The sequence below is a fragment of the Pelophylax lessonae genome (genome assembly GCF_965119305.1).
Source record: "Pelophylax lessonae genome assembly, chromosome: 5".
Lineage (NCBI taxonomy): Eukaryota > Metazoa > Chordata > Amphibia > Anura > Ranidae > Pelophylax > Pelophylax lessonae.
The window spans coordinates 120,361,608-120,388,578 of NC_138772.1; the positions used below are offsets into that span (position 1 = coordinate 120,361,608).

A 26,971-nucleotide genomic window follows, 5' to 3' on the forward strand; every position below is an offset into this window, starting at 1 on the left:
CTTGGTTAAAGTCATTGTAAAATTATGTAATCTGTTTTATTAAAAGATTATATAATATCCAGTGAGTCTCCATTTGTAAGCGGTGCTGTAAATAAGGTATTTTCCACAATAAAGTTACAAAAGGAGACACACTGCACATTATATAATCTTTTTACAAAACAAATTACATGTTTTTACATGGATTTTAACTATAGCTTATTTTCAGGGTAGGGCTTATATTGCAGCTATCCCCAAAAATCACGCTAGGTCTTATTTTCAGGGTAGGGCTTATATTGCAGCTATCCCCAAAAAATCAGGCTATGTCTTATTTTTGGGGTAGGGCTTATTTTTGGGGAAACAGGGTATACATGCACAACCTTGCTCAGCAAATATTGTGCAATTCTGTACAACCAGTGCACCACTACCAGAGATGACAACCAGGTCTTGCACTCCTTGTGAGCAGCTAAGCAATACAACCTGGTCTAGAACCTGTCCAAGCTTGTGTTTGCACAATGAAGGACCAGCAACACATGGATGCAGCCGACTCTCTCTTCCTGTCCACATGTTCCAGGTCAACATATAAATTATACAGCAGTGCTGTGCCTCCCTTTTGCTCTGTGCAAAAGGCCAATCTCAAACCATATTTAGGTACATTTGTCATCTGTATGTGTTTTTTAATCAATACCTGGATTATTAGCATACACAAGTTACATTTTTCTTCAAGACTACTCTTCCACAGTCCATACATTTATTTAAAAAAATATATATATATAAAGCTAAAAATAACACAAATTTAGGAAATACAAAGTTAAGACCTTCTGTGCATTATTATGCTTTACTCCAATATAAGCTTGTACTTACTGTGTACACATACTTACAAAGCTGCCTTTAAACTCTAGTGTATTTCATTAAAGCATTACTGAATAAATATGGTTACTTCATAAAGATTAGGTACCATTTTTTAGCAATTAAATCATGAGGAGTGCCTGAGTCACAGTGAAAGATGGTAGTAGCAGCTCCAGCACTTATTGCATTTGATGTTCTTCAGAAGTAATCATGATGCTATTAATAGCCAATAAGTAAGTCTGCCACTTTAACTTATCACCTACTGTGCAGAAAACTCTCTTCATTTAGAAGGCAAAAAACCCCTTGATATATCCATTTTGAGAATTCTGTTTGCAAGTAAGTCATAAACAACAATAAAAATCCGTTCTTTAATCTGCAAAAGAACTTTCGGAAAAAAAAAAAAAACTGCAAGATTTTGTAAACATAGAGTGGTCATCTATTTGAATCTTCAATAATTTCAACATACCATCCATGTATCATAAATCATAAGTGACATTGGCTAACAAGAGTTTAAGTGCAGGAACATGCAGTGTAATACATTTCCAGACAGTTAAAAATCACTATAATTTCATTCTAATGCATTATAGATTGCTTGTAATGTCATCCTGGCTGGGATGACCCGTTTCTAATTTTTAACAGCTGCTTAGCTTAGGAGTTAGTTAATGATTAAATATAAACTGCCTGAATTATTCGACTGATGCGTCAGCTTCCAGGTCAATGCAATAAGGAGGAAATAACACTTCAGTTATCAGTTTTCATGTGTCCTAATCAAAACATATTCATTTGCCTTTTAGATTGAAAGTCTCAATTAATCTATTTATATATTGCGCCTATACTGGCCAAAACTTTTCTCATTCCACATTACTTAAAGGAGAACTCCCAAAATAGAATGGAGATAAGGAGAACTATCAAACTAGAAAATGTGTTTTTGATAAGATCCTTCTAGTATGACCTGAACCACAAAGTTTAATATTTAAAGAGGAATTAAACCCACAAATTTACCAGTTTACTAAAACAGTTACATTAAAAGCATGTCGTGAATCCTAACTTTCATAGTTGCTCATGCTCTTGACCAAACTGTCAAGCCATCAAAGTACAGCCCCATGGCAACTGTTGATCAAACAGAGACCAAGATGGCAGCTTTCATGGCTGTAAAGGATAGGGGGGTTTAGATGTAAAGTAGAACTATAGGCAAATCATTTTTTTCATTTTGGATAGAGCAAGGGAAGGTTAAAACCCCTGTCATGTTTGTTTTCTGTGTCCTATTGCAGGAATTTCCCTTCAGTTCCTGTTCCAAAGCCCAACAGGAAGTAAGAGGAAATCCCTGCAAATTAAGAGAATTCCTTTGGGGACCCCCAGCTGACCAGAACTATGTCCCTATGAGAAGATTTCCCCCCTATTACTTTTCTGGGACAACACATTTTAAATTTTATTTTACTTTCACTTTAAATGATAATGGTAAACAGGACAAATAGAGAGGCTGAATCTCTGTAACAGGGACACAGAGAGCAATAAACCCTGACAAGTGTTCTAATCCCTCTCCACTCTGAAAAATTATTTTTGTCTTTAATCACTTGCCAACCGCCCGCTGCAGATATACTACGGCAGGCTGGCTCGGCTGCGCGAACCACCCTATTTGTAGGGTAGTTCGCAGGAGCGCTCCTGGGGGTAGGCGCGCGCCCACCCCCATTAGGGAGCAGGGAAGCCGATCCACGGGACCCCGATTGTCGCCGGGCACCCTTGATCGGTCCCCGCTGAGAGGAAATGACGGTCTGCTGTTGTAAGCACAGCAGACTATTGTTCTCTCTGGAATGAACACAGAGAGCCTGTGATCCTCCTATTTAGGATCACAGGTCTCTGTGTTGATTCCACAAGCCCCTCCCCCATGCAGTTAGAAAACACTCCCCTAGGATCACACTAAACCCTTTGATCACCCCTTGGTTAACCCCTTCCCTGCCAGTGTCACTATTACAGTAACAAGTATTTTTAGCACTGATTGTTGTAGTAATGTCACTGGTGCCCCCAAAAGTGTCAAAAATGGCAGTTAGGGGTCCAATCTGTCCGCCTCAATGTTTTAGTCCCACTAAAAATCGCTAATCGCCGCCATTACAAGTAAAGAAAAAACCCAAATAAATAAAAATTACATAAATCTTTCCCCTAGTTTGTAGACACGATAACTTTTGCACAAACCAATCAAAATACGCTATTTGGGATTTTTTTTACCAAAAATATGTAGCAGAATACAAATAGGCCTATAAGGATGAAAAAATGTAATTTTTAAATTTTTTTTGGGAATGTTTTTTTTTTTTTTCAGAATTGTCGCTTTTGTTTTTAGCGCAAAAAATAAAAATTGCACAGGTTTGCAAATACCGCCAAAAGAAAGCTCTATTTGTGGGGGAAAAAAAGGACACACATTTTATTTAGGGAACAGCATCGCACAACTGGACAATTGTCGTTTAAATAACGCAGTGCTAAATCACAAAAAATGGCCTTGTCCTTAAGGGGGGCAAAAAACTTCCGGTAAAGAATTGGTTTATTATACTTTATTTACCAAAATTGCAGTCATTAGGAGGAGTCATAGCAGGTCGATAGGTATTGATTTACTAAAACTGGAGAGTGCAAAATCTGGGGCGGCTCTGCATAGTAACCAATCAGCTTCCAGGTTTTATTTTTCAAAGCCTTATTGAACAAGTTGAAGTTAGAAGCTAATTGACCACCATGCACAGCTGCACCATATTTTGCACTCTCCAGTTTTAGTAAATCAGTCTTCTAGTGTCTACACCTTTCCTGGTCCTTCCTGAAGTAAGAAGGTCTCACACTGATTAACAGAAAAAACACAGAGAAAACAGTGGAAATCATTACTTATAATCTTTACACTTTCAGTGTGATAACTTAGTAGAGATGGAGGCAAGTGAATATTTGACAAGGTCAACTTTCTAATTTGTTTTTGTACCCATTTGCAGCTATGCACACATTGCCGGGCACGTGGCAATACACATGTAGGTGTTAATTGGCCTTTAGTCTCGGTTCACACTAGCACGGCTTCAAAGTCATCCGACTTTGAAGCCGTGCCACACAGCACGACTTCATCGTGGCTTGCAAAAGACTTCTTTAACAGAAGTCAATGCCAGTCACTCTGAAGTCACCCCCAAGTAGTGCAGGGACCTTTTTCTAGGTCAGAGCGACTTGAGTCGCTCTATTTAAAACAGTTCCATTGCACAAAATGGGTGCGATTTGTCAGGGGACTAAGTCTCCTGACAGGTTGCCCTAGTGTGAACCGAGCCTTTGTGTTGATTTTAAAGAGAAATTATAAATTGCAACACATATTATCTCTATAAGATAGATCTCAGTTTTCCTATTGGGTACTTAATTTATCTTACATTGCAGAAAATGCACCAGGAGAAGGGAGACTCTCATGAAGGAGGAAAAAGTATTTTGGTCAGATCAGAAGAACTGTAAAACGCCACAGGAAAGCACACATGCCTAGTGCATTACCACCATTAAAATAAAAATGTATCTATATCTAAAAATAAATGTTAGTGTACTTATAAAGATTGTAAAGAATAAGCACATCAAATATCAACTCCAGCTGTAAGGCAAAGGCATCTATCCAAATATGGCAAAGCTAACGTGTTTCTTCTAAGCTCTGAAGAAGATCGCAAGACCCCCGAAATGTGGTAGCATTTGGACCATGCCGTCTTTGGATAGACGCTTTTGCCTCATGGCAAAGGCATAGGCGCATTTGTGCCTGTGTGTTGAAGATTTACCAAACTGAGGAGGGCTGCATCGGGCGAAGAGTTACAATGACACCATTGGATGAGCTGGAGCACTGGAGTGTTTTTATATATAGATCACTGTATGAAATCAAGAACTCTGCACTGACAGACTTACAGTAAAATGTTGTGAATCCCTCATTTCATCATTGTCAATTCCTAACTTAAGTATTAATTTCAAAGCCTAAGATTTATTTTTTTAACCAGCACAAAAGACGGTACCTATATTAGTATCCCTTGTGCTGTTGGCTGCTCTCTTACTTGAAACCTGAAGCCTACTTCCACATTTCCCCATACCCCCGCAACCTTAATTTTCACGTGATGTGTGGGTTAGTACGATTGGCTAAACCTGTCACAAGTACTTGTCGTGGGGGGGTTCTTTCATATCCCCCTTTCTTTCTACAAGAGTACCAACTATGCCTGCCCTTTCTACCTGGCCTTCGCTATTCACTGAAGCTGTACTACAGGTTGCATCAATAAAAGGGATGTACAAATGGAGGTGGTGGACTCATTCATCCGCCAGTCCTCTATTCATAGAGCGCTTGATCAAAACATCGAATGAAGATGTAAAAGTTGTTGACAGCACATCAGAAATGAACAGATACTAACCTCCAGCCCCTTTACAAGCCGGTTGGCCAACTCTATGGTGGAGTTAGTACGATTTACTTCCTCCTGACATTGAATCTTCTTGCCAGTTGCATTTTCAAATGACTTTGTCAGTGTTTGCAAGTTGTTGTCAAGATCCTAATGTGAAAGAAGACAGTTTATTATTATTGTCAGCGTTTTTCTTCAGCTATGTTGACAGTCCATGTGGCTCAATGCCCCCCAGAGAACAATATGCTATTTAGAAGTGAAAGGAAAAAAATGCTTGTTTGGTTCACATTTGGTCTGTAACAATTACAGAGTGTTCCTGCAGCTTTAAGTAGAGTACCGCTATGAGACCGTGGCAGGAATAGGAATCTTTTCAGGGAGCTACATACAAAGGCTTCAATGTTCCTTTTGTCCAAGTGCACATATTTGTATAGGTAGGAGACACATTTAATGATAGACAGCCTACTACTGGCTAAACACTATACAAATGTCAGCCAGTTTCTGATAAACCAATCTAAATTCGCTTTGTGGGTTGCCCTGTCATTCCCCTCCTACCCAATATCTTTTGATTGAAAATTGAAGGAGCTGGCAGAAAACTGTTGCCCAAACAACTGCTGCATCCAATCAGATGCAGCTGTTGGTCCAGTATTCTGACAGTGTTTGCCAGAGGAGGGTTCGTGCATCCATGCTGTATAGTGTGGTTAAAGGAATCTGTTGGATTTTTGCAGGCTGCACAAGTGTATCAGTGCAGGTCCAGCATTATAATGTGGGACACCTGGTGGCAGTCCTATTTTGGATGGACCGCTTAAACAGCCTCATTCTGAGAGCCCTATTTAGAGCATTAATTATATTATTTGAGGACAATAGCTGGAGGTGTCCACTTTGATTATTATAAACAATTATCATCATCCAATCTAGTCAAAATCTTCTGGATTAGTTGACAATCATCTAACATGTAAAGCTCTCCATACACATAAAAGAACTCTCTGCCAAGAGACATATGCAGGCTGTCACAGCTGACCTGATCAAAAGTCTTTGATGCTGAGTTACTGACCTGGCATCTAGTATTTTCAAGAGGAATTCCTTACGGTTTTAAAAACAGATTTCCTTAAGAAGGTAGTTGCCCACGCAGGCATAATCTGATTACCCACAGGTAACACAGAAGAGAGCCACATAAACTTGCAGACTAGTCTAGACTGGACTTGCAGTTAAGTTTTATAGAGAGGAAGGGTGCTAGATTTGCAGTTAGGTGCTGGACTGTTTTGGGGGAAATATAATATTCAAACAGGGCTTTTTAACCTGTCTTCCTCAACTCCCCCCCCCCCCACCCCACCCACACACACACACACACACACACACACAGAATATTCAGTTGAAGTTGTCTGAAAGTACCACAGGTACAAAATGTTCACTCCATCTGTTCAAAAATAGTCAGATCAAGAGAAGTTAAATTCCTCTCTTTAGGTAACCTAAGCACACCACCCACCAAAATGTTTTCTCCTACAGTAAACTGGTGGAGCACATAGAAAGGTAAAAACAAGTTTTAATGAGAAGGAAAATGCTCTACAGATTAGCTATAGCTAACCAAGGGTTGTGACAAACTTCATTGCAGTTCCGTATCTGATTCTTTTTTGTAAATAGAGATAACTCATTCCAATGAACATTTTCAAATAACTGCTAAACTGAAGGGTATTTTTATTCACACAATCAGTTAAATTATTATTAACCACTTCCCACCCGCCCTATAACAGATTGACGGCGGGAATGTGGTTGTATTATCCTGACCGGACGTCATATGCAGAGCGGCGATCGGTGATGCGAGGTGTCAGCCTGACACCCTGCATCTCCAATCTCGGTAAAGAGCCTCTGACGTAGGCTCTTTACCATGTGACCAGCCGTGTCCAATCACGGCTGGTCACATAGTAAACAGGAACAGCCGTTGATCGGCTTTCCTTAGTTCGTGCCTGACAGGCACGAGTAAAGGAGCGCCGATCGGCGGCTCCCCTGACAGGGGGGGGGGGGGTCGGCACTGGTAATCAGATCATTGATTACCAGAACCACAAGGGATGCCCACCTATGACCCCAGGGATGCCCACTATGGCCACCAGGGATGGCAATCAGGGCTCAGGGAGCCCCCCATTGCCCTCCCCATCAGTGCTGCCTGCCAGTGCCCTCCCTATCAGTGCTGCCCACCAGTGCCCATCATTGCCATCTTTCAGTGTCACCCATCAGTGCACATTATTGCCCACCAGTGCCGCCTATCAGTGCCCATTAGTGCCCATCAGTGCCACCCATCAGTGCCAATCAGTGCCGCCTATGAGTGCCCATCAGTGCCCACCAGTGCCGCCTATCAGTGCCCATTAGTGCCCATCAGTGCCACCTATCTGTGCCCATCAATGCCGCCTATCAGTGCCCACCATTGCTGCATATCTGTGCTACCTATCAGTGCCATATATCAGTGCCTATCAGTGCCGCCTATCAGTGCCACCCCATCAGTGCCACCCCATCAGCGCCTGTCAGTGCAGTCTCATCAGTGCTCATCAGTGCAGTAAAAAACATATTTATTTACAAAATTGTATAACATAAACAAAAAAACTTTTTTTTTTTCAAACTTTTCGGTCTTTTTTTATTTGTTTAGCAAAAAGGAAAAAACCCAGAGGTGATCAAATACCACCAAAAGAAAGCTCTATTTGTGGGGGGAAAATGACATAAATTTGGTGTAGGTACAGTGTTGCATGACCACGCAATTGTCATTCAAAATGCAACAGCGCTAAAAGGGGAAAATTGGCTTGGGCAGGAAGGGGGTGAAAGTGCCCTGTATTAAAGTGGTTAAAAACTGAACCCTTTAGAATCCCTTTAAATGTTTATTCTCGAAACCAGGGAGTAAATTATGTGTGATAATACCTTTCGATTCTATGGGTACCAAATTTTGGGCAGCACAGAGCCTGTACTGTAACCTAAACACTCTGTGGACCCATGGGAGGAGCAGTGAGCCAATTATGTGAACAAGGAAATTAGGATTTGGGAACTCTTTGTCTATATTTTTTTTTGTTAGAAAATCAGGCTCCAGAATAAAAAAAAATATATATACACACGCACACATATACAGTTTATATATATGCACATACAGTACACACGCCGTACCATGAAAGTTTTAGGCAGGTATGAAGAAATGCTGTAAAGAGTGCTTTTGAAAATATAAATTTATAATATTTGGCTGTAGCAGGAGACAGTTTGTTCCCAAAGGGTTGGAGAGTGGTACAATAATGAGTGTCTGCAGGCAACATTGAAGCATGGTGGAGGTTCCTTGCAAGCTGGGGGCTACATTTCTGCAATTGGAGTTGGAGATTTGGTCTGTATCAATGGTGTCCTCAATGCTGAGAAACACGGGCAGATACTTTTCCATTATGCCATACCATTTGGGAGGCATGCAATTGGCTCCAAATGTATTCTGCAACAGAACAGCCACCTCATGCAGCCAATGCCATAAAGAAAGTTCTCTAGCATCAGAACAACAAGGAGTCCTGGAAATGATGGTTTGGCCCCCCACAGAGCCTTGTCTGTTTGGGATTCCATGAAGAGACAGAGCGATTTGAGGCAGCCTACATCCACAGGAGATCTGTAGTTAGTTCTCCAGGATTTTTGGAACAACCAACCAGCTGAGTTCCTTTAACCTCACTGGCGGTCTAATTATGTCAGAATTTATGTGCTAAAAGCGGTACATTGTTTTGCATGGAAATGTTGTTTTATATTTTAGGCCTGTAATTCTTAGGAATAACTCACTTAATTCTGTCCAAACAAGAGACTAATAGACATCACGGTTATGATAAAGTTTGAAACACGAAATCATAAATATAATATAATAATAAATTTCATCAAATTCTTCATTGTTTTCGAAAGTGGAGATATAGGTATCATAGTGGAAGGTGAGTTTGATTGTGGGGTAATCCCGAGTGTGGTCCAGGGTTACCGCTTTTGGCACTGTATATTAACCCCGAGCCTCAATCGAGAATACCGCTAGGGAGGTTAAAAACTGTGTGCAAGTGTGCCTAGAAGAAATGATTTCTCTTCTGTTCATTTTCTTTTAATTAAAAATAAAATATTAACACTTCTATTTCTGAAAGCATTATTCATTTACAGCATGTTTTCCCACCTGCCCAAAACGTTTGCACAGTAGTGTATATATATATATATACACACACACACACACACACACACACACACAGCCGGCGAAATAAGGATTGAACATGTCACCATTTTTTAGGTAAATATATTTCTAAAGGTGCTACTGACATAAAATTTTCACCACGTGTCCGTAACAACCCAAGCAATTCATACATAAAAAAAGTAAGAAACCAAAACAAATACGTTCAAAAATTAGGTTATGTGCATTAAAATAGAATGGACACAGGGAAAAAGTATTGAACGCGCCAACTGAAATTTATTTAATACTTTGTACAAAATCCTTTGTTGGTAATGACAGTTTCAAGATGCCTCCTGTATGAAGAAACTTGTCCCATGCATTGCTCAGGTGTGATTTTGGCCCATTCTTCCACAAAACAGTCTTCAAATCTTGAGGGTTCTGTGGGCCTCTTCGATGAACTCTGGTCTTTTGTTCTTTCCACAGATTTTCTATTGGATTCAAGTCAGGTATTTGGCTGGGCCATTCTAGCAGCTTTATTTTCTTTCTTTGAAACCAATTGGGAGTTTCCTTGGCTTTGTTTTTTGGATCATTGTCTTGCTGAAATGTCCACCCTCATTTCATCATTATCATCCTGGTAGATGGCAGCAGATTTTTATCAAGAATGTCTTGGTATATTTTTCCATTTATCCTTTCTTCAATGATATGAAGTTTTCCAGTACTGCATGCTAAAAAACAGCCCCACACCATCATGGTCCCACCTTTAAACTTCACTGTTGGTATGGAGGTGTTTTTGGTGTGATGTGCAGTGCCATTTGACCTCCAAACATGGTGTGTATTATGGCATCCAAAGAGTTCAATTTTGGTTTCATTAGACCACACTATATTTTCCCAGTATTTCACATGCTTGTCTAAATGTTGTGCGACAAACTTTAAATGAGCTTCAACATGCTTTTCCTTTAGCAATGGAGTCTTCTTTGGGGAACGCGCATACATGCCATGGCAGTCGAGTGCCTTACTTATTTATTTATTTTTTTTAAACAATTATACCTGATAATTCCCTACAAGTGGTCCCTGGCTCTTCGACAACTGTTCTGATATCTTGTCACTCTGTCAGAATTCTTGTGAGGAGCACCTGGTCCGGTCCGGTTTGTGGTGAAATGAGGTTACTTCCACTTCGGGATTATAGTGGATAATAGTGCTCACTGGAACATTAACACGTTTAGAAATCCTTCTGTAACCAATGCCATTAGTATGTTTAGCAACAATAAGGTTTGAAGGTCTTGAGAGAGATCTTTGCTTTCACCCATCATGAGATGTTTCTTGTGTGACACCTTGGTAACGAGACACCTTTTTATAGGCCATCAGATGAGACTGAACCAGCTGATATTAATTTGCACTGACAAGGGGCAGGATTGCTTTCTAATTATTGATAGATTTTAGCTGGTGCCCTTGCTCTTCATGCCTTTTTGCACCTCCCTTTCATGTATTTAATACCTTTTCCCTGTGTCATTCCATTTTTTTTACACATAACTTACATTCTGAACTTATTTGTTTTGGTTCCTTTGTATGTATAGATTGCATGGGTTTTTACCAACATGTGGTGAAAATTTAATGTCAATAGCACCTTTAAAAATAGATTTACCTAGAAAAATGGTGACATGTTCAATACTTATTTTTATCCGCTGTATTTAAATATCTATATCTTTATCTATATATATATATCCCTATAAACTTACATGAAGCTTTTTCCTAATTGCATTAAGTTTCTCAGTAGCTCCTTTAAGATCATCATTGGCTTGAGACAGAGCTCGACGCTTGGGTTCCACATCACAATAAACCTACAAAGAGAAGGGTATAGGTAAGTGCGCAGCTAGGCAGGTAGTGCAGTGTGACATTGAGTTTAAGGCAAGCTATCAAGAGTACTATACAGTTATCTGTATTTCCCCCAAGCATGCAAGCAGTGAATCAACATAGGATTTAAACCGACTGCTTTACAAACAAGGAATATATCATTGTTATAACATTGTTATTATAAATAAATGTGGTCCTTTTGGGGGCAGTCTGTAGATTGCTAAAAAGATGGAGATTTTCTGAAAGAAAAAGGGGATAAAAATAGAAAAAAGGAAAGGAAAAAAAAAAAAAGAAATGGAAAAAGGAAAGAGAAAAGGAAAAAAGAAAGAAAGGCCATCAAACAATCCAAATGGAAATATAATGAAATTAGTACCTCATAGTATTTAATTATATTAATGACCCAGGCACAGAGACCAGCTGCAGCAAATGACTTTGTGCGAACTAGATCAGGATTAAAAATGGGATTATTCAGGTACTGCTCCTTCGCCACTTTAAGGCAATTCTCGTGGATATGTTCCTTGTCGTAGTTTATTAAAGCTTGCAGAAAATCATCAACCTGCAATAATTAATCACATGATGAATACATCCAAATAGCAAACCAATACAAACTCTTTGATCAATAGACCAATGCTAATGTTAAACAAGAATTCTCATATACTGCATTTTGCTTAACAGCTACACTCCGTTTCTGTTTAGAAGGAATTGGGATTCATCTCCCCCACATTGTGGAGAAAGAGAGATCCACAATGACAACTGCTACATGTAGTGTTTTAAGGAGTGGATTGCTCTCCCTTTGCCTTATATAGCAGTGTGTTGCACTGAAATAGCTCAGCAGGGGAAAAGCAAACTGTTATTCCTTTAGCTATTATCCCTAAAAATCCAGACATGTTAAATAGGGCTATTTGGTATTCCCTACTCTCACTTATAAATCTGGCATTTTCCTTTCCATGAGAACTTTAATATAAATTCACAAGATTAAAGAGCAAAAATACCAATAGCGTATCACAGTTCCATACAATATGTCAAAGGCACATGACCAAGGGTAAGGTTTTAGAAAAACCTATCAGGTGGAGGTCAACACAGGTACTACAGTATGTATACAGAACATAAACAAGGTCATCAACAAGTGGGGTAGCCCCCTACTGGACCCCTGCAGAGAAAATACCCCACAACAGGAAGGTTATTATTACTACATGCCCAGCTCCAGGGGAACAATTGATCTGTACACGTGACCTAATCTGGAATAGAATGATCAGTTTGAGGCTTCGATCAACATGCCTCTTACGGAGGAAATAAAAAGGGGAGGTGGAGAGGCATGAGCGTATAAGGTAATATGTGTGTCCCTTAACAGAATGGAAAAATGATAGGACTAATGAAGAAGATAGCTAATTCCCTGATCCTTTTTGTATTTTTTTTATTTGTACCTGAGACATGGGGTTGTGGATGGACATACACTCCAGTAAGTTACAAGAGTGAGATTCCTGTAACTGGGTTCCCCCAGAAGTAACGGTCAACCACTTGACAGTTTGGCTTTGCAACATAAAACTGTTGCATCAGCAGGAAATTCATGCGTGGCTGGCGCATACTATAGTGTCTAGCAATCTTCACTTCCAGCTTTCTGCTTATGTGTCTGTGTTTTGGTGGGTGATCTCTGCGCTCGCAGGTTCCTTCTCAAGCTCAGAGTCAGAAGCTTATTTACAGTTTATCTGTGCTTTCGAGGATGTGTGCTTCATATGGAGTCACTAAGTAAATGACACTGTGATATGCATAACTTAAAGCTAATTAAAGTACTGACTTTTAGCTATCGTGGCTTGAGGTGTTTTTTTATGCTAATCTGTCTACAGCCCAGGCTGTCATAAGTTACATAGGTACATAGTTAGTGAGGTGGAAAAGAGACACCAGTCTATCCAGTTCAACCTATGATGAGTTTTTGTGTTTATGTCAATAGTACATTGTATATCCCTGTATGTTGTGGTCGTTAAGGTGCCCATCAAATAGTTTTTTTAACTATCAACGCTCCCTGCTAATACCACTGCTTGTGGAAGAGAATTTCACATCCTTACTGCTCTGACAGTAAAGAACCCTGTACGCAGTTTAAGGTTAAACCGCTTCTCTTCTAATTTTTGTGAATGGCCGCGTTTCTTTTTAAATTCCCTTCCGCCCAAAAGTTTGTATCCTATGCTAGGGTCGTCAGTACGGTATTTGTACATTGATATCATATGCCCTCTCAAGCGTCTCCTCTCCAGAGAGAATAAGTTCAATGCTTGTAGTCTTGCCTCATAGCTGAAGTCCTCCAGTCCCTTTATTAGCTTTGTTACCCTTCTGTGGCATCTCTCTAGTTCCAACAAATCCTTCCTGAAGACCGGTGCCCGGGAACTAGACGGCATACTCAAAATGACTCCTGGACCAGAGTCTTGTAGAGTGGGAGAAATATTTTATCTCTGTGAATCCCCATTTTAATACATGCCAGTATTCTGTTGGCTTTGCTTGCAGCAGCTTGGCATTGCATGTCATTGCTGAGCTTGTCATCTACCAGGACCGCCAGGTCCCTTTCCATCCTAGTGTGACAGGAAGTCAGGTAAATCTGGGAATGTAGTCACTGAGAGGAGACACATTCCCACCTGCTTTGAAAGTTCACTGATACTATAGGGTGTTGGCTGCAGAGAGAGCCAGCAGGAAGTTGAAAACCATTCAGCTGTTCAGAATGAGGAGATCAAGGACTCTATAATTTGTCCAGAGAAAATCTATTGAGTGCTGCCTCCTGTCGCTGTGTGAGCTGGGAAGAGGAGGACAGACATACATGTACCTCCCGACGCCGTGTGGGCATGGGAGAAGGACTGCTGCCGCCTGTCGCCGTGTGGGCTGGGAGAGGGGGACAGTCGGATGTGTGCCTCCCGACAAGCTGGTGAGCATGGGAGAAGACCCCCTACAGCGATGTGAAGCTAAGGAGGGTAACCACGAGTGAAGACGTCTCAAAGGTGAGAAGACAAAGTGTTCCATGTGAAGAGTGTGAAGAGAAGTGTTCCATGTGAAGAGTGTGAAGAGTAAAGGGACCTGTTAAATGAACTATGTTCAATGTGAAGAATCTGAAGAGTAAAGGATCCTGTTATAAATGAACATGTGCTGTGTGAAAGAAAACAAAGGGACATGTTCAATGGACAATGTTTGTGCTGTGTGAAAAGCAAACAAATGGACATTTGAGTGTCTGCTGTAGGATCAGCAGTGTCGGCCCAACAGTAGGTTGGAAAGACTTCTTAGGTAGGTTCCAGCTGTGAGAAGGTAGCCGCCCACCGAGGCAAGGATTTATTTTGTCTTTTATTTTATTTTGGCTGTTTTGATGCTTGCAATTGTGTTAAGTAAATTGCATGAATAAATCAGTCTTGTTTTCAACCTCTAATCGGCTATCTCTCTGTGAAAACGCACCCCCAAAGGGGTCATCCACGCCTACCACCGAGCTAATCCCTTACATATGGTGGAGGTATGCAGTGGGCAGAAGCAGCAAGATCCCTGCAAGGAAGTGCAAATGTTTGATGAACTTTGTCTGGTGCATGAGATTGCACAATCTATGTGTGCAGGAGAGAAGATCCTGACAGAAAAAAAAAAAAAAGTGTTTTAAAGAGACAGGGGTCTCAAAATTTTTTGATGAACTTTGTTGTGTCTGGTGCAAGTGACTGCACAAACTGTGTGCGCAGGAAAAGAGATCCTGCAAGAGAGAGAAAAACTACATGTGTTGAAGAGACAGTGGTCTGAAAATTGTTTGCTGGACTGTGAAAAATTTGTTTGTGGAGTTATTGAAGATGGGGCGGTCCAAACGCCTGAAAAATGCAAAGATAGATGAAATGAGAGACCGGATTCTATGGATGGAGGGGATGTTGCCGTCTGAACCAGCCCCATCCATGCCTAAAGAGAGTCTACTAAAGAGGAAGGTTGTTGTCCCTAGCAACACTGATGAAACTGCTATGGAGACGCAGTGTGCTCAGATGAAAAGTAAACTCAAAATGGAGGAGATGTTGAAACATCTGATTATATCAAATGCAGCTCAACAGCAAGCAAATGCAGCTCAACAGCAGGCAAATGCGGATTTTCAGCAGAGCTTTGCAGCTCAACAAAAGGCTCATCAAGAGAGCATGGCAGGCTGGAAACAGAGACGCCAGCAGCCAATGGAGGCCATCGGTTTGGAGGAAACCGAGTATGTGTGCAGGGCTGAGTTGGATGCCTTGCAACGGAAAATGGAAGAAAAGGAACAAGCCTTGGAATTGCTTAAAATGGAGCATAGAAACTTGCAGGAAATGAATGAACTACTCAAGTCTCATGTGTTACAGTGGGAAGAATCCACTGCTCTTCTTTTGGTCGAGTTGCAAAAACGCAGAGAGACTATAATGGAGAAAGATACCATCCTCATGGAAAAGGAAAGTGAAATTCAGACTTTGCAGAAGCAAAGTATGGCTGATATGTTGGAGTTGCGTAATCAGCTGGAAAAAAGTCTTCAGTCTTTGGGAGCTACAAAAATAGACCTGCAGGAGTCGCAGGAACAGAATGTCGCTCTGAAAACGACATTGTCTCTCAGCGACAACGAGAAAAGTGAAAGAGAGGCTAAATTACTGAGTACTGTGTATGAGCTCACTACTTTGAGCAATGTGGTAAATGAATGGCGTGCGGACTGTGAAAGTTGGAAAGGGGAAGCCCAACGTGTCCAGCAGCAGTTAAAGGAGAAAGAAGCCTGTGTGGCAGAATTACATTCTTATTCCCAGATGCTAGCCAATGAGGTGAAGGCTCTTATGCAGGGAAAAGGAGATTGTGAACATAAGAGGGAAAAAGTAGAGGCACAGCTTCTGGAATCGCAAGTCAAGGTGTCAGAAGGTGACCGATTGTGTGCTAAGCTGTCAGAGAAGGCAAACCGACTGCAGGTTGAGCTGGACAATGTTACAAATCAGCTTTCTCAAGCAGACAGCAAATCTAGAGAAATTGCGGAAGATTTTTCTATCTTGGAATCGCAGCTGCAAGACACGCAGGAACTCTTACAGGAAGAGAGGTGTCAAAGGCTGAGTTTTAGCACAAAGCTCAAACAAACGGAAGATGAGAAAAATGGCTTCCTGGAACAATTAAAAGAGGAGGCGGAAGCAAAGAAAAACCTATCAGAGCAAGTCGCAACATTGCAAGCTCAGATAGCGGATATGAAAAAACGCATGGAAGAAAGCGTTGGTTCATTACAGTGTGTTGAAGATGTGAAAAAGAAGTTTGATCAGATGCTTGGTGAAGAGAAGACTGTGTCTGCAAAATATGCAGAAGAACGCGCACGTGCAGAAACGGAGGTGCGTGATAACGAGAGCAAAGCCCTGTTCTTGGCTCGCTCTTTGGAGGAAGCTCTAGAGTGTAAGGCTGAACTAGAAAGTGTTAACAAACAGCTGCGTACAGAAATTGAAGATTTGGTCAGCTCCAAGGATGATGTTGTGAAAAGCGTTCAGGAGATAGAAAAGTCTAAGCGAGCCTTAGAACAGCAAGTAGAAGAGATGAAGATTCCGTTGCAGGAACTGGAAGAGGAATTCCAGGCAACAGAGGATCTGTCCCAAAGAGGGGATAGTGTGCCTGATGCAGTTTTTAAAAGGATCAGTGTTTTGGGGTCTGTCCTGAGTGAGCCTCAGAAATGTGATGACATGTGGCTTGAATCACCCCTTTGGAATAAACCGTTCCTTCAAAAACTTCAAGCATTGGAAAATGTATCATTAGAACTTCAGCAAACAAAGGAGCTGAGTAAGAAATGTGATGATTTCTCAGTTCAGGCTGAAAACCTAGTAGAGAAAACTAAAGCGGAGAAAACTAAAGCAAGTGATATAAATCTGGGAGAAAAAAGCAAACGCCACCTAGTGGAGAAAACTAAGTCTGTTGGTGAAAACGTGAAGCAAATGAATAAGTGCCTTTCAGGGAGTGTTTCCAAAATGGAACTGGTGAAAGATAAGTGGCAGAAGTTTGATCGTGATCTTGAGATGCATTCCATGTGGAATTCAGATAGAGAAAAGGAACTAGGTGACTTTGAGCGGTCAAATAGTTCAGCAGAAAGTGCATTGAAGAAACCTGTAAAAGAATGTGTTGCAGTTCCATGCTTCTTCACTGATGCAGAGAGGAGGTCTATAATGGATACCAGCCAGATCGCTGGGTTCAACGGTGTTGTTGCCTTTGACCCATATGATGATGGAAGGAAAGTTGATAAAGTACAGACGTTTCCTGGAACAAAGCTAAGTGAAGCAGAGGTTCTCAAAGTGTTGTGGAAATCATTTGTTGATTGCAGAGAGAGGCGTCTTAAGAATGTTGAAGACTTTAAGACTAGCAAAATTGAGTTGCCTATGGATCACGGACCTCCATGGTGGATTGGACAGACGGTTATGAGGGACAAGCTGTCTGACATTTATGAGAAAGCTGTCAATGAAGATGACAGAAACGAGAAGGAGCAAAATGATGCCAAAAATGCAGTTGAAGAATGTGTATATGAGATGAGAGACAAACTGTGTGGCATTTATGAGAAATCTGTCAATGAAGATGACAAAACAGTTTCATCCGGAAGCTTGAGGATAATAGGAGGCTTATCAGTGAGTCAGCAGTGCCTGACACATGCGTGCCTGGAAATATGTGTCCCAACCCTAGGGTTGAAACAAGAGGGGGGGGGGGTATGTGACAGGAAGTCAGGTAAATCTGGGAATGTAGTCACTGAGAGGAGACACATTCCCCCCTGCTTTGAAAGTTCACTGATACTATAGGGTGTTGGCTGCAGAGAGAGCCAGCAGGAAGTTGAAAACCATTCAGCTGTTCAGAATGAGGAGATCAAGGACTCTATAATTTGTCCAGAGAAAATCTATTGAGTGCTGCCTCCTGTCGCTGTGTGAGCTGGGAAGAGGAGGACAGACATACGTGTACCTCCCGACGCCGTGTGGGCATGGGAGAAGGACTGCTGCCGCCTGTCGCCGTGTGGGCTGGGAGAGGGGGACAGTCGGATGTGTGCCTCCCGACAAGCTGGTGAGCATGGGAGAAGACCCCCTACAGCGATGTGAAGCTAAGGAGGGTAACCACGAGTGAAGACGTCTCAAAGGTGAGAAGACAAAGTGTTCCATGTGAAGAGTGTGAAGAGAAGTGTTCCATGTGAAGAGTGTGAAGAGTAAAGGGACCTGTTAAATGAACTATGTTCAATGTGAAGAATCTGAAGAGTAAAGGATCCTGTTATAAATGAACATGTGCTGTGTGAAAGAAAACAAAGGGACATGTTCAATGGACAATGTTTGTGCTGTGTGAAAAGCAAACAAATGGACATTTGAGTGTCTGCTGTAGGATCAGCAGTGTCGGCCCAACAGTAGGTTGGAAAGACTTCTTAGGTAGGTTCCAGCTGTGAGAAGGTAGCCGCCCACCGAGGCAAGGATTTATTTTGTCTTTTATTTTATTTTGGCTGTTTTGATGCTTGCAATTGTGTTAAGTAAATTGCATGAATAAATCAGTCTTGTTTTCAACCTCTAATCGGCTATCTCTCTGTGAAAACGCACCCCCAAAGGGGTCATCCACGCCTACCACCGAGCTAATCCCTTACACTAGATTCCCCCAAAGGTTCTCCCCCTAGTGAGTAACTTGTATCATTTTTTTGGCACCCAAATACATTACTTCAAAATTACTACATTTTTCAAAATTTAACCACATTTGTCATGTAGTTGCCCACCCCTTATTTTGTTAAGGTCTTCTTGTAAGGGTTCCACATCCTGCGTATAAGTTATTGTCCTGCTTAGCTTAGTATCGTCCACAAATACTGAGATTGAGCTATTTCTACCATCCTCTAGATCTTTTATGAATAGATTTAACAGGATTGGTCCCAGGACAGATCCTTGAGGGAGCCCACTTTCCACACCAGACCATTCCGAGTACTCCCCATTTATTCACCACCCCTTTGGACGCGCCCCTGAAGCCAGTTTTCAATTCAGGTACCCCCCCATGGTCCATACCTATGTACCTTAGTTTGTACAGTAAACATTTGTGGGGAACTGTATAAAATGCCTTTGCAAAATCCAGACACACCACATCTACTGGCCTTCTTTTATCTAGATGGCAGCTCACTTCTTCATAGAAGGTTAATAGATTGGTCTGGCAAGAATGAATCTTCATGTATCCATGCTGATTACTACTAATGATACCGTTCTCATTACTAAAATCTTGTATTGTCCACTTCAATAGCTTGCAGACTACTGATGTTAGGCTAACTGGCCTGTAGTTCCCAGGAATATACAGTCAGGTCCATAAATATTGGGACATCGACATTTTTGGCTCTATAATGGATTTGAAATGAAACAAATAAGATGTGCTTTAACTGCAGACTTTCAGCTTTAATTTGAGGGTATTTACATTAGGTGAAAGGTGTATTACAACAGTTTGTATATGTGCCTCCCACTTTTTAAGGGACCAAAAGTAATGGGACAATTGGCTGCTCAGCTGTTCCATGGCCAGGTGTGTGTTATTCCCTCATTATCCCATTTATAAGGAGCAGATAAAAGGTCCAGAATTAATTTCAAGAGTGCTATTTGAATTTGGAATCTGTTGCTGTCAACTCTCAATATGAGATCCAAAGAGCTGTCACTATCAGTGAAGCAAGCCATCATTAGGCTGAAAAAACAAAACAAATCCATCAGAGAGATAGCAAAAACATTAGGTGTGGCCAAATCAACTGTTTGGAACATCCTTAAAAAGAAAGAACGCACTGGTGAGCTCAGCAACACCAAAAGCTTCACAGTGCAGATGGACTATGACCCGAAGCTTACTGCAAAAGCAACCAAAGAAAGAAAAGGGAAAGAAGTGGAATGTTATGCAATGGCCAACTCAATCACCTGACCTGAATCTGATTGAGCATGCATTTCACTTGCTGAAGACAAAATTGAAGGGAAAATGCCCCAAGAACAAGCAGGAACTGAAGACAGTTGCAGTAGAGGCCTGGCAGAGCAACACCAGGGATGAAACCCAGCATCTGGTTATGTCTATGCGTTCCAAACTTCAGGCTGTAATTGCCTGCAAAGGATTTGCAACCAAGTATTAAAAAGTGGTTTATGATTGTTAATCTGTCCCATTACTTTTGGTCCCTTAAAAAGTGGGAGGCACATATAAAAACTGTTGTAATTCCTACACTGTTCATCTGATGTGGATGTAAATACCCTCAAATTAAAGCTGAAAGTCTGCAGTTAAAGCACATCTTGTTTCATTTCAAATCTATTGTGGTGGTGTATAGAGTCAAAAAGATTAGAATTGTGTTGATGTCCCAATATTTTTGGACCTGACTGTATCTCGGCCCTTTTTTTAAATATTGGTGCCACGTTGGCTTTTCTCTAATCAGCTGGTACCATTCCTGTCAGTAGATGGTCCATGAAAATTAGGAACAATGGTCTGGCTATCACCTGGCTAAGTTCCTTAAGGACCCTCGGGTGTAAGCCATCTGGTCCCCGTGATTTATTTATGTTAAGTTTTCCAAGTCTATTTCTGAGCCTGTCTTCTGTTAACCATGAGGGAGCTTCCTGTGACATGTTATTAAGATTAACGTCACAGTCTAGGTTACTGTATCACCCCATGTCTTTTGTGAAGACTGAGAACTATTTATTCAGAACCTTTGCCTTCTCTCTGTCCTTTGTAATCAAATTCTCTTCATCATCCTTTATGGGGCCAATATGTTCTGGCCTCAATTTCTTACTATTTATATAAAGAATTTCTAGTTTTCTTTTCTATACTCTATTCTGCTATGTGCCTTTCGTGTTCTATCTTAGCCGCCTTGATTGCGCTTTCTTACATTTCTTATTGCATTCTTTGTAATGCTGGAATGCTGACAATGACTTCTCAACCTTGTATTTTTTTTTAAAGCCTTTTCTTTTGTTTTTATATGCATTTTTACGTTGGAGTTTAGCCACCCAGGGTTTATTTTAGCTCTTTTAAACGTATTCCCTGTTGGAATGCACTGGCCTATACCAAAAAAGTTGAGTGCACGTGCTCAGCGTCATATCCAGAGGTTGTCTTTGGGAAATAGATATATGAGTGCTGCCAGCATTGCTGCAGAGGTTGAAGGGGTGGGGGGGGGGGGGGTCAGCTTGTCATTGCTCAGACCATACACCGCACATCAAATTGGTCTGCATGGCTGTCATCCCAGAAGGAAGCCTCTTTTAAAGGTGATGCACTGGAAAGCCCGCAAACATTTTGCTGAAGACAAGCAGACTAAGGACATGGATTATTGGAACCATGTCCTGTGGTCTGATGAGACCAAGATAAACGTATTTAGTTAAGATGGTGTAAAGCGTGTGTGGCGGCAACCAGGTGAAAATAATGGTGGCCACACAAAATGTGGCCCCTTTTGCCCAATTTGTACATTTTCACTTAGGGGTGTACTCACTTTTTTGCCAGCGGTTTAAAAATTAATGGCTGTGTGTTGAGTTATTTTGAGAGGACAGCAAATTTGCACCGATATAAAAGCTGTACACTCACTACTTTACATTGTAGCAAAGTGTCATTTCCTCAGTGCTGTCACATAAAAAAAATAATAAAATATTTACAAAAATGTGAGGGGTGTAGTCACTTTTGTGAGATACTGTATTTAACAATCATGGACCAGAATAGAGGGTGCTGACAAAATTCTGAGCACCTGAGGCTCAGGAAAAATTAGCAATCAACATCCCATGCCTCTTTATTTTTCAAACAGTGAATACAGAATGTGAAGATCCACATTTTATTTTCTTTATTTTCTGCACAACCAACCTGCTGCATCTAAAATCACATACTATTATGAGCAGGTCTGGAACTGACTAATATACCTATAAGAATTTTTTCTGAGCTGTGAGTTTCGACTCTATAATATATAAAAACTATAAAAATATATTGTATCCCACAACAAGTCTGTTTTACATGTCTTCTGTCCTTTTATCCACCTGAAACATTTGCATATTTATGCTTAAATGCCCTTTAAACAACTTTTACTTGAGCCAATGTGTAACCTGTGCTTAGTGACCCTTTTAAGAATCTTTCCTCCTCCTTGTATAAAACCTGTTCCAGGAAAAAAAAAACAAGGTACCTAGTCAGTTAAAGCTGAAAAAGGCTTGGATTAGAAGTTGATGTGATGATGGTGCCCATATCTTATCACCTCTTGAAATTTGACAGTCCTTAGCCAAACCAGAGGCAGACAACCAAGAGAAAGGTAAAAAAGTTTTAGCCCTAATGTCTTCCCCCATCTGAAGCTCAATATACTGTAGAACTTGTGTAAGGATCTGTCCTTTTTTATGGGCTAGTTGTACCATGAATGTGCTCCTTCAAACAGTCAGGTGTAGTGCGAGTACTGTGCCAGGTCCAAGTCAGATTTGCGATGGGCAGATGTTGGAGAGACCCATTTATGGCCAGCTTTAGTAATAGTAAAATAAACAGGAAACAAAAATACAGCAAACAAGCACAATATTTTAATAGCAATATTACAGTAAATATGGATTAAAATGTTTTCTTTGAAAAAAGAAAAAAACGTGTTCCAATATCTTAGATTAATATATTATAATGCAGACATTTTACCTTCCCCATGAAGATCTTACAAGCCTTCCAGCTTCTGTCTTTAGGTACTCTTCCACGGGGGGCAAGCAGCACCATCACTGCCGCAGTAACGTTAATAACTGCATCTGGTGGATTCGGGAATGTTTTCAGCTCAGTAAGGTTTATCTACATGATGAGAAGATAAGGGTAGCAATATTATGGATTGTGTACACAGATTTCATATTTGCCATTTACATAGTTGCCATTTGCCTGTTTTTGTTGTGCATCCAGGAAGCCATTGTAAGAGGAGAATGTACTTTAATTAGGGATGGGACATTCATTTAAAATGACAGTGGTTTTAGAGACATAGCATTAACCAATTGCACAATTTAATTTTAAAATACTGTATGTACAGGAAGATTTACCATAATAAGAAGAACAAAAAAAAAGCTAAGAAGGTAATTTTTATTAGTAAAAATTATGTATATATTTGTTTAGTTAGCTGGCCATACATGATTCCCGCTCAATCAGTCACATTGGGAGCATGGGTGGCCCCACTAGGGACACGGGGCTAGCCAAGTGGCCCCAAGGGACTTGTCACCCTCTACAGCAAACTCTTTTCCTTTCTGTGTGGTCTTTCATGGTTCACACTCTAAACTGAATTAGCACAATAAAAAGGTACAGAATATTTCTGCTGGCTTTTTCTGTTTATTTTGCAGGTTCTGGGACATCTCTCCCAACCTCACATCCTGGTCACTGATAAGAAGGCACAGCAGACAGCTATTGCCATTAGTTAATCACTGCTTAGATCCTGGGCAGTTTAAAAAAAAAAAATGCTTAGAAACTAAATTTGAAAGCCAATCAAGCAACCGATGGGGATGGTGTTTTCCTTTATAGGTGCCAACATCTGTGGTCTGGTAAAACCATCTGAATCTTCAAACTGTCATCCCCCCTCTTTCCCTTTGTTGTGGTCCTTACTTTATTGGGGTAATGTCGCCCACAGGTATGTGGTGGTTTATGGTGGTACCTGGTGGTTGGTACGATTACTTAGTGTTCGAGTCCTAAAAGACTGAGCGGGGTAATATTGCCCTACAGGTGTGGGTGGACAGTGTTTATTGTGGTACCTGGTGGGTGGTATAGTTGCTTGGTACTCGAGTCCTGAAAGACTGAGCTGATGGTTTGGTTAAAGTTTTTATGGTGATATTAGTCTGTGTGTTTAATGTTCAAGGTCTGGTACAACGAAGGTTGAAAGTTATCATATTTGTTTTAAAACCCATATAAAGAGGCCATCATTTTCCACACTTCAGTTTCATGGTTTTCTTTACTATCATGATTGATCAGATGGTTATGGCGGGCGGAATCATGGTGGTTGTTTGTGGGTTTGTACAGTCCCATGTCGGCACCACTCAACTCAACAAAAGCCAGCTTTAAAATCGAAGGAGCTGGGTGGAAAATTATCAGCCAAAAAAGTGACTGCATCCAATCAGAAACAGCCATTCAGAGAACCATGGCTGCTGCTGTCTAAATATGATACCAACCAGATGGGATTCTGACCATTCTGAGTGCTGCAACTCTTGTTGTGATTGCCAATGGGTTGTAGATCTTCGTAGGTTTTTGTTTCATTTAGCACAAAGCTGGAAATCTCTTGCATGTATGTAGTGGGGGATTATACACTGACCACCAATGTAGGAAAAATTTAATCTGACCACCAGTGTAATGGAGAATTTACACTTATCAGCAATGTAATGGGAAATTTACACTGACCACCATTGTAAAGAGGTACTTTACACTGACCACCAATGTAAAAGGGAATTTACTCTGAATACGAATGTAAGGGTGAACTTACACTGACATCCAATGTTAAGGGGGGATTTTTACATTGACCACCAATGTAACTGAGCCCCATCTTGATCAAGCAATGTTGTACGAGAGCCTCGGCTGTCTGGGAGTCACCCTCCCCATTGACTGAGTCAGTGAGCTAATAAGGAGGTAGAGGGGGTGGGAAAGAGCTACGGTTCCATGTCTGAATATATTCACATAGCATCAGCTGGGCTCGGGTGCCTCCACAGGCAGGTGCTTGCTGTGCGGGCACTTGGCAGCAGGAAGGGCCAGAGGTGCCAGCAAGGGAGCCTACAAGAGGAAGATTTGGGCTGCTCTGTGCAAAACAACTGCAAAAATAACATCTTTGTTATTAAAAAAAAAAAAAAACAAGACTTTAATATCACTTTATGGGGAATTTATGGGGAAATCACACTGACAACCAATGTAATGGGTGCATTTTTTTTAAATCAAAAAACTTTATTTTTTAGGAAAAACATAAAAAAGTACAGCATACAGGTTCATAACCTAAAAATAAGACGAGTCGTGGAGGTAAGCATCTATAGCTGAGACCAACAAGCATGACAACAAAAACTCAGAAATATGTGATACAGTGTGAAATGTAATAGGGACATCTACACTGACCCCAATAGAACAGGTGTATTTACACTAGCCACCAATTTCATAGAGACATTTACACTGACCAGTGATGTAACAGTAATACTTACAGAGACCCCCTCCCTGACAATCTCTGCATCCTTTTCGATGCCCTTTCAGTACACCTTTGCATCTTAAATCCTTCTGCTAACCTCTGCACTACAAACCCCTCTATATTCCACTATGCACCCCAAACTCCTCCTATGCTCACTTCTGCACTCCAAACCCCATCTCTACTGATACCTACACTCCAATCCTCTCTCTGTTCAACTATGCACCCCAAATTATTCCTCTGCACCGCAACCCCTCGACGCCCAATAGACTATGTTAATGACCCCTCTTCTTCTATCCAGGTACATACACCGTTATTAATGCAAAAATACTTCCATTTGTAAAGTAAGCATTTATGAGGTTATGCTTTGGCGAACTTTAGATACATCGCAGTCCCAGGCCTTCCTCTATCCAGATTACAGCTCATCTCCTCATAGAATGATAACAGGTTGTTCTAGCAATAACAAGCTTTCATAGATCCATGCTGGTTACTACTAATGATACCATCAGCAAATTTTTTAATGTGGTCCCTTATCATCCCTTCAATAGTTTACATGCTGCTGATGTTAGGCTGACTGCTCTGTAGTTTCCAGGTATATATTTCAGCTCCTTTTTGAAGATTAGTACCAAGTTGGCTTTTTTGAAAACCAGCTGGTACCATTCCAGTCAGTAAGCTCTCCTTTAAGATTAGAAATGGTGTAAGCCATTCGGTCCTAGTTATTTGCTACATTAAGTTTTCACATCTTTTTTGAACATTGGCTTCTGTTAGCCACAAGGGTACATTCCATGTTGCTTTACTAACAATACTGTTTTGTTTATTATACTCCTTTTTAAAAATTGGGGAGAAAAAGTTTTTAATAAGTTGCCCTCTCATCATTGGAACTAACTTATCCTGATCATCTTTTATGGGACCAACAAGCTCTGACCTCACTTTTGACATTTTATACTTTCACTGTCCACAGTCCAGCTCCCTAAAGTCTGAAGGACAGTAATCTGGCCCTTTGTTTAGAGAGTTTGGGGACCCCTGCTTTGAAAGAAGCCATCTAGAAACCTAAACCAATACTTGGAAAAACAGTTTAGAGAAGAATGCAGCTAGATCTGTGTGCTCAATTTATCCATCAAACACTGTTCCTATCACCAGGTTAAATTTGCAGCAGAGAGAATAAAGAGTAGATCCCCCAAATTTGCAGCAGAGAAAATAAAGAGTAGATCCCCCAAATACAAGCTATATATTAGAAACAAAAACTGTTGTTCAAGAAAGAGCATCCTGGTAAATGTAGGGTATCTGATGTTACTCACAGACAATAAAATGCCACCTGCCCTGTCCAAGATCATGTGGAATACAGGTCTATGCATGTTTAGCCTCCAACAGTAATGTTGATCTAATTTGATGTTCTTATATTTACCATACAGTGAAATATTTTCTCATTTTAACTTGCTCATACACAGACATATAAATCTAAAAAAAGGAAAGCAATTTGCATTTTGGCACCGAAATTTATCATTTATTTTTTGCCAAGTATTTGGGACAGGAAATGCTCTATGAAAGATGCCTCCCCGATGAGCAGAAGAAAAGGGAGCTCTGGTCATGGGAAAATACAATTGAATTCTTGTAAAACATCAGTTAGACATCTTTAAACCCCACACATTATCTTGTCAGGCGTTGTTAAATCACAGCTCCTACTGAGAAGCAAAGCGTTCTGTTTACTGCTGAAGCGCCAGTTATCTCAGCCATAATGCTCACAATTAT

At 40.8% G+C, this 26,971-nt stretch overlaps 1 protein-coding gene across 1 annotated transcript in view; it reads right to left on the minus strand.

Moving 5' to 3' along the window:
• DNAH11 (dynein axonemal heavy chain 11) overlaps window positions 1–26,971 on the minus strand; it is a 420,238-nt gene that overhangs the window by 89,504 nt on the left and 303,763 nt on the right. The window contains exons 60-63 of the mRNA XM_082257534.1: window positions 22,738–22,881; window positions 11,558–11,740; window positions 11,070–11,171; window positions 5,208–5,342 (exon numbers count right to left, since the gene is read on the minus strand). Coding sequence (XP_082113660.1) covers window positions 5,208–5,342; window positions 11,070–11,171; window positions 11,558–11,740; window positions 22,738–22,881 — 564 coding nt within the window. The remainder of the gene's footprint in view (window positions 1–5,207; window positions 5,343–11,069; window positions 11,172–11,557; window positions 11,741–22,737; window positions 22,882–26,971) is intronic.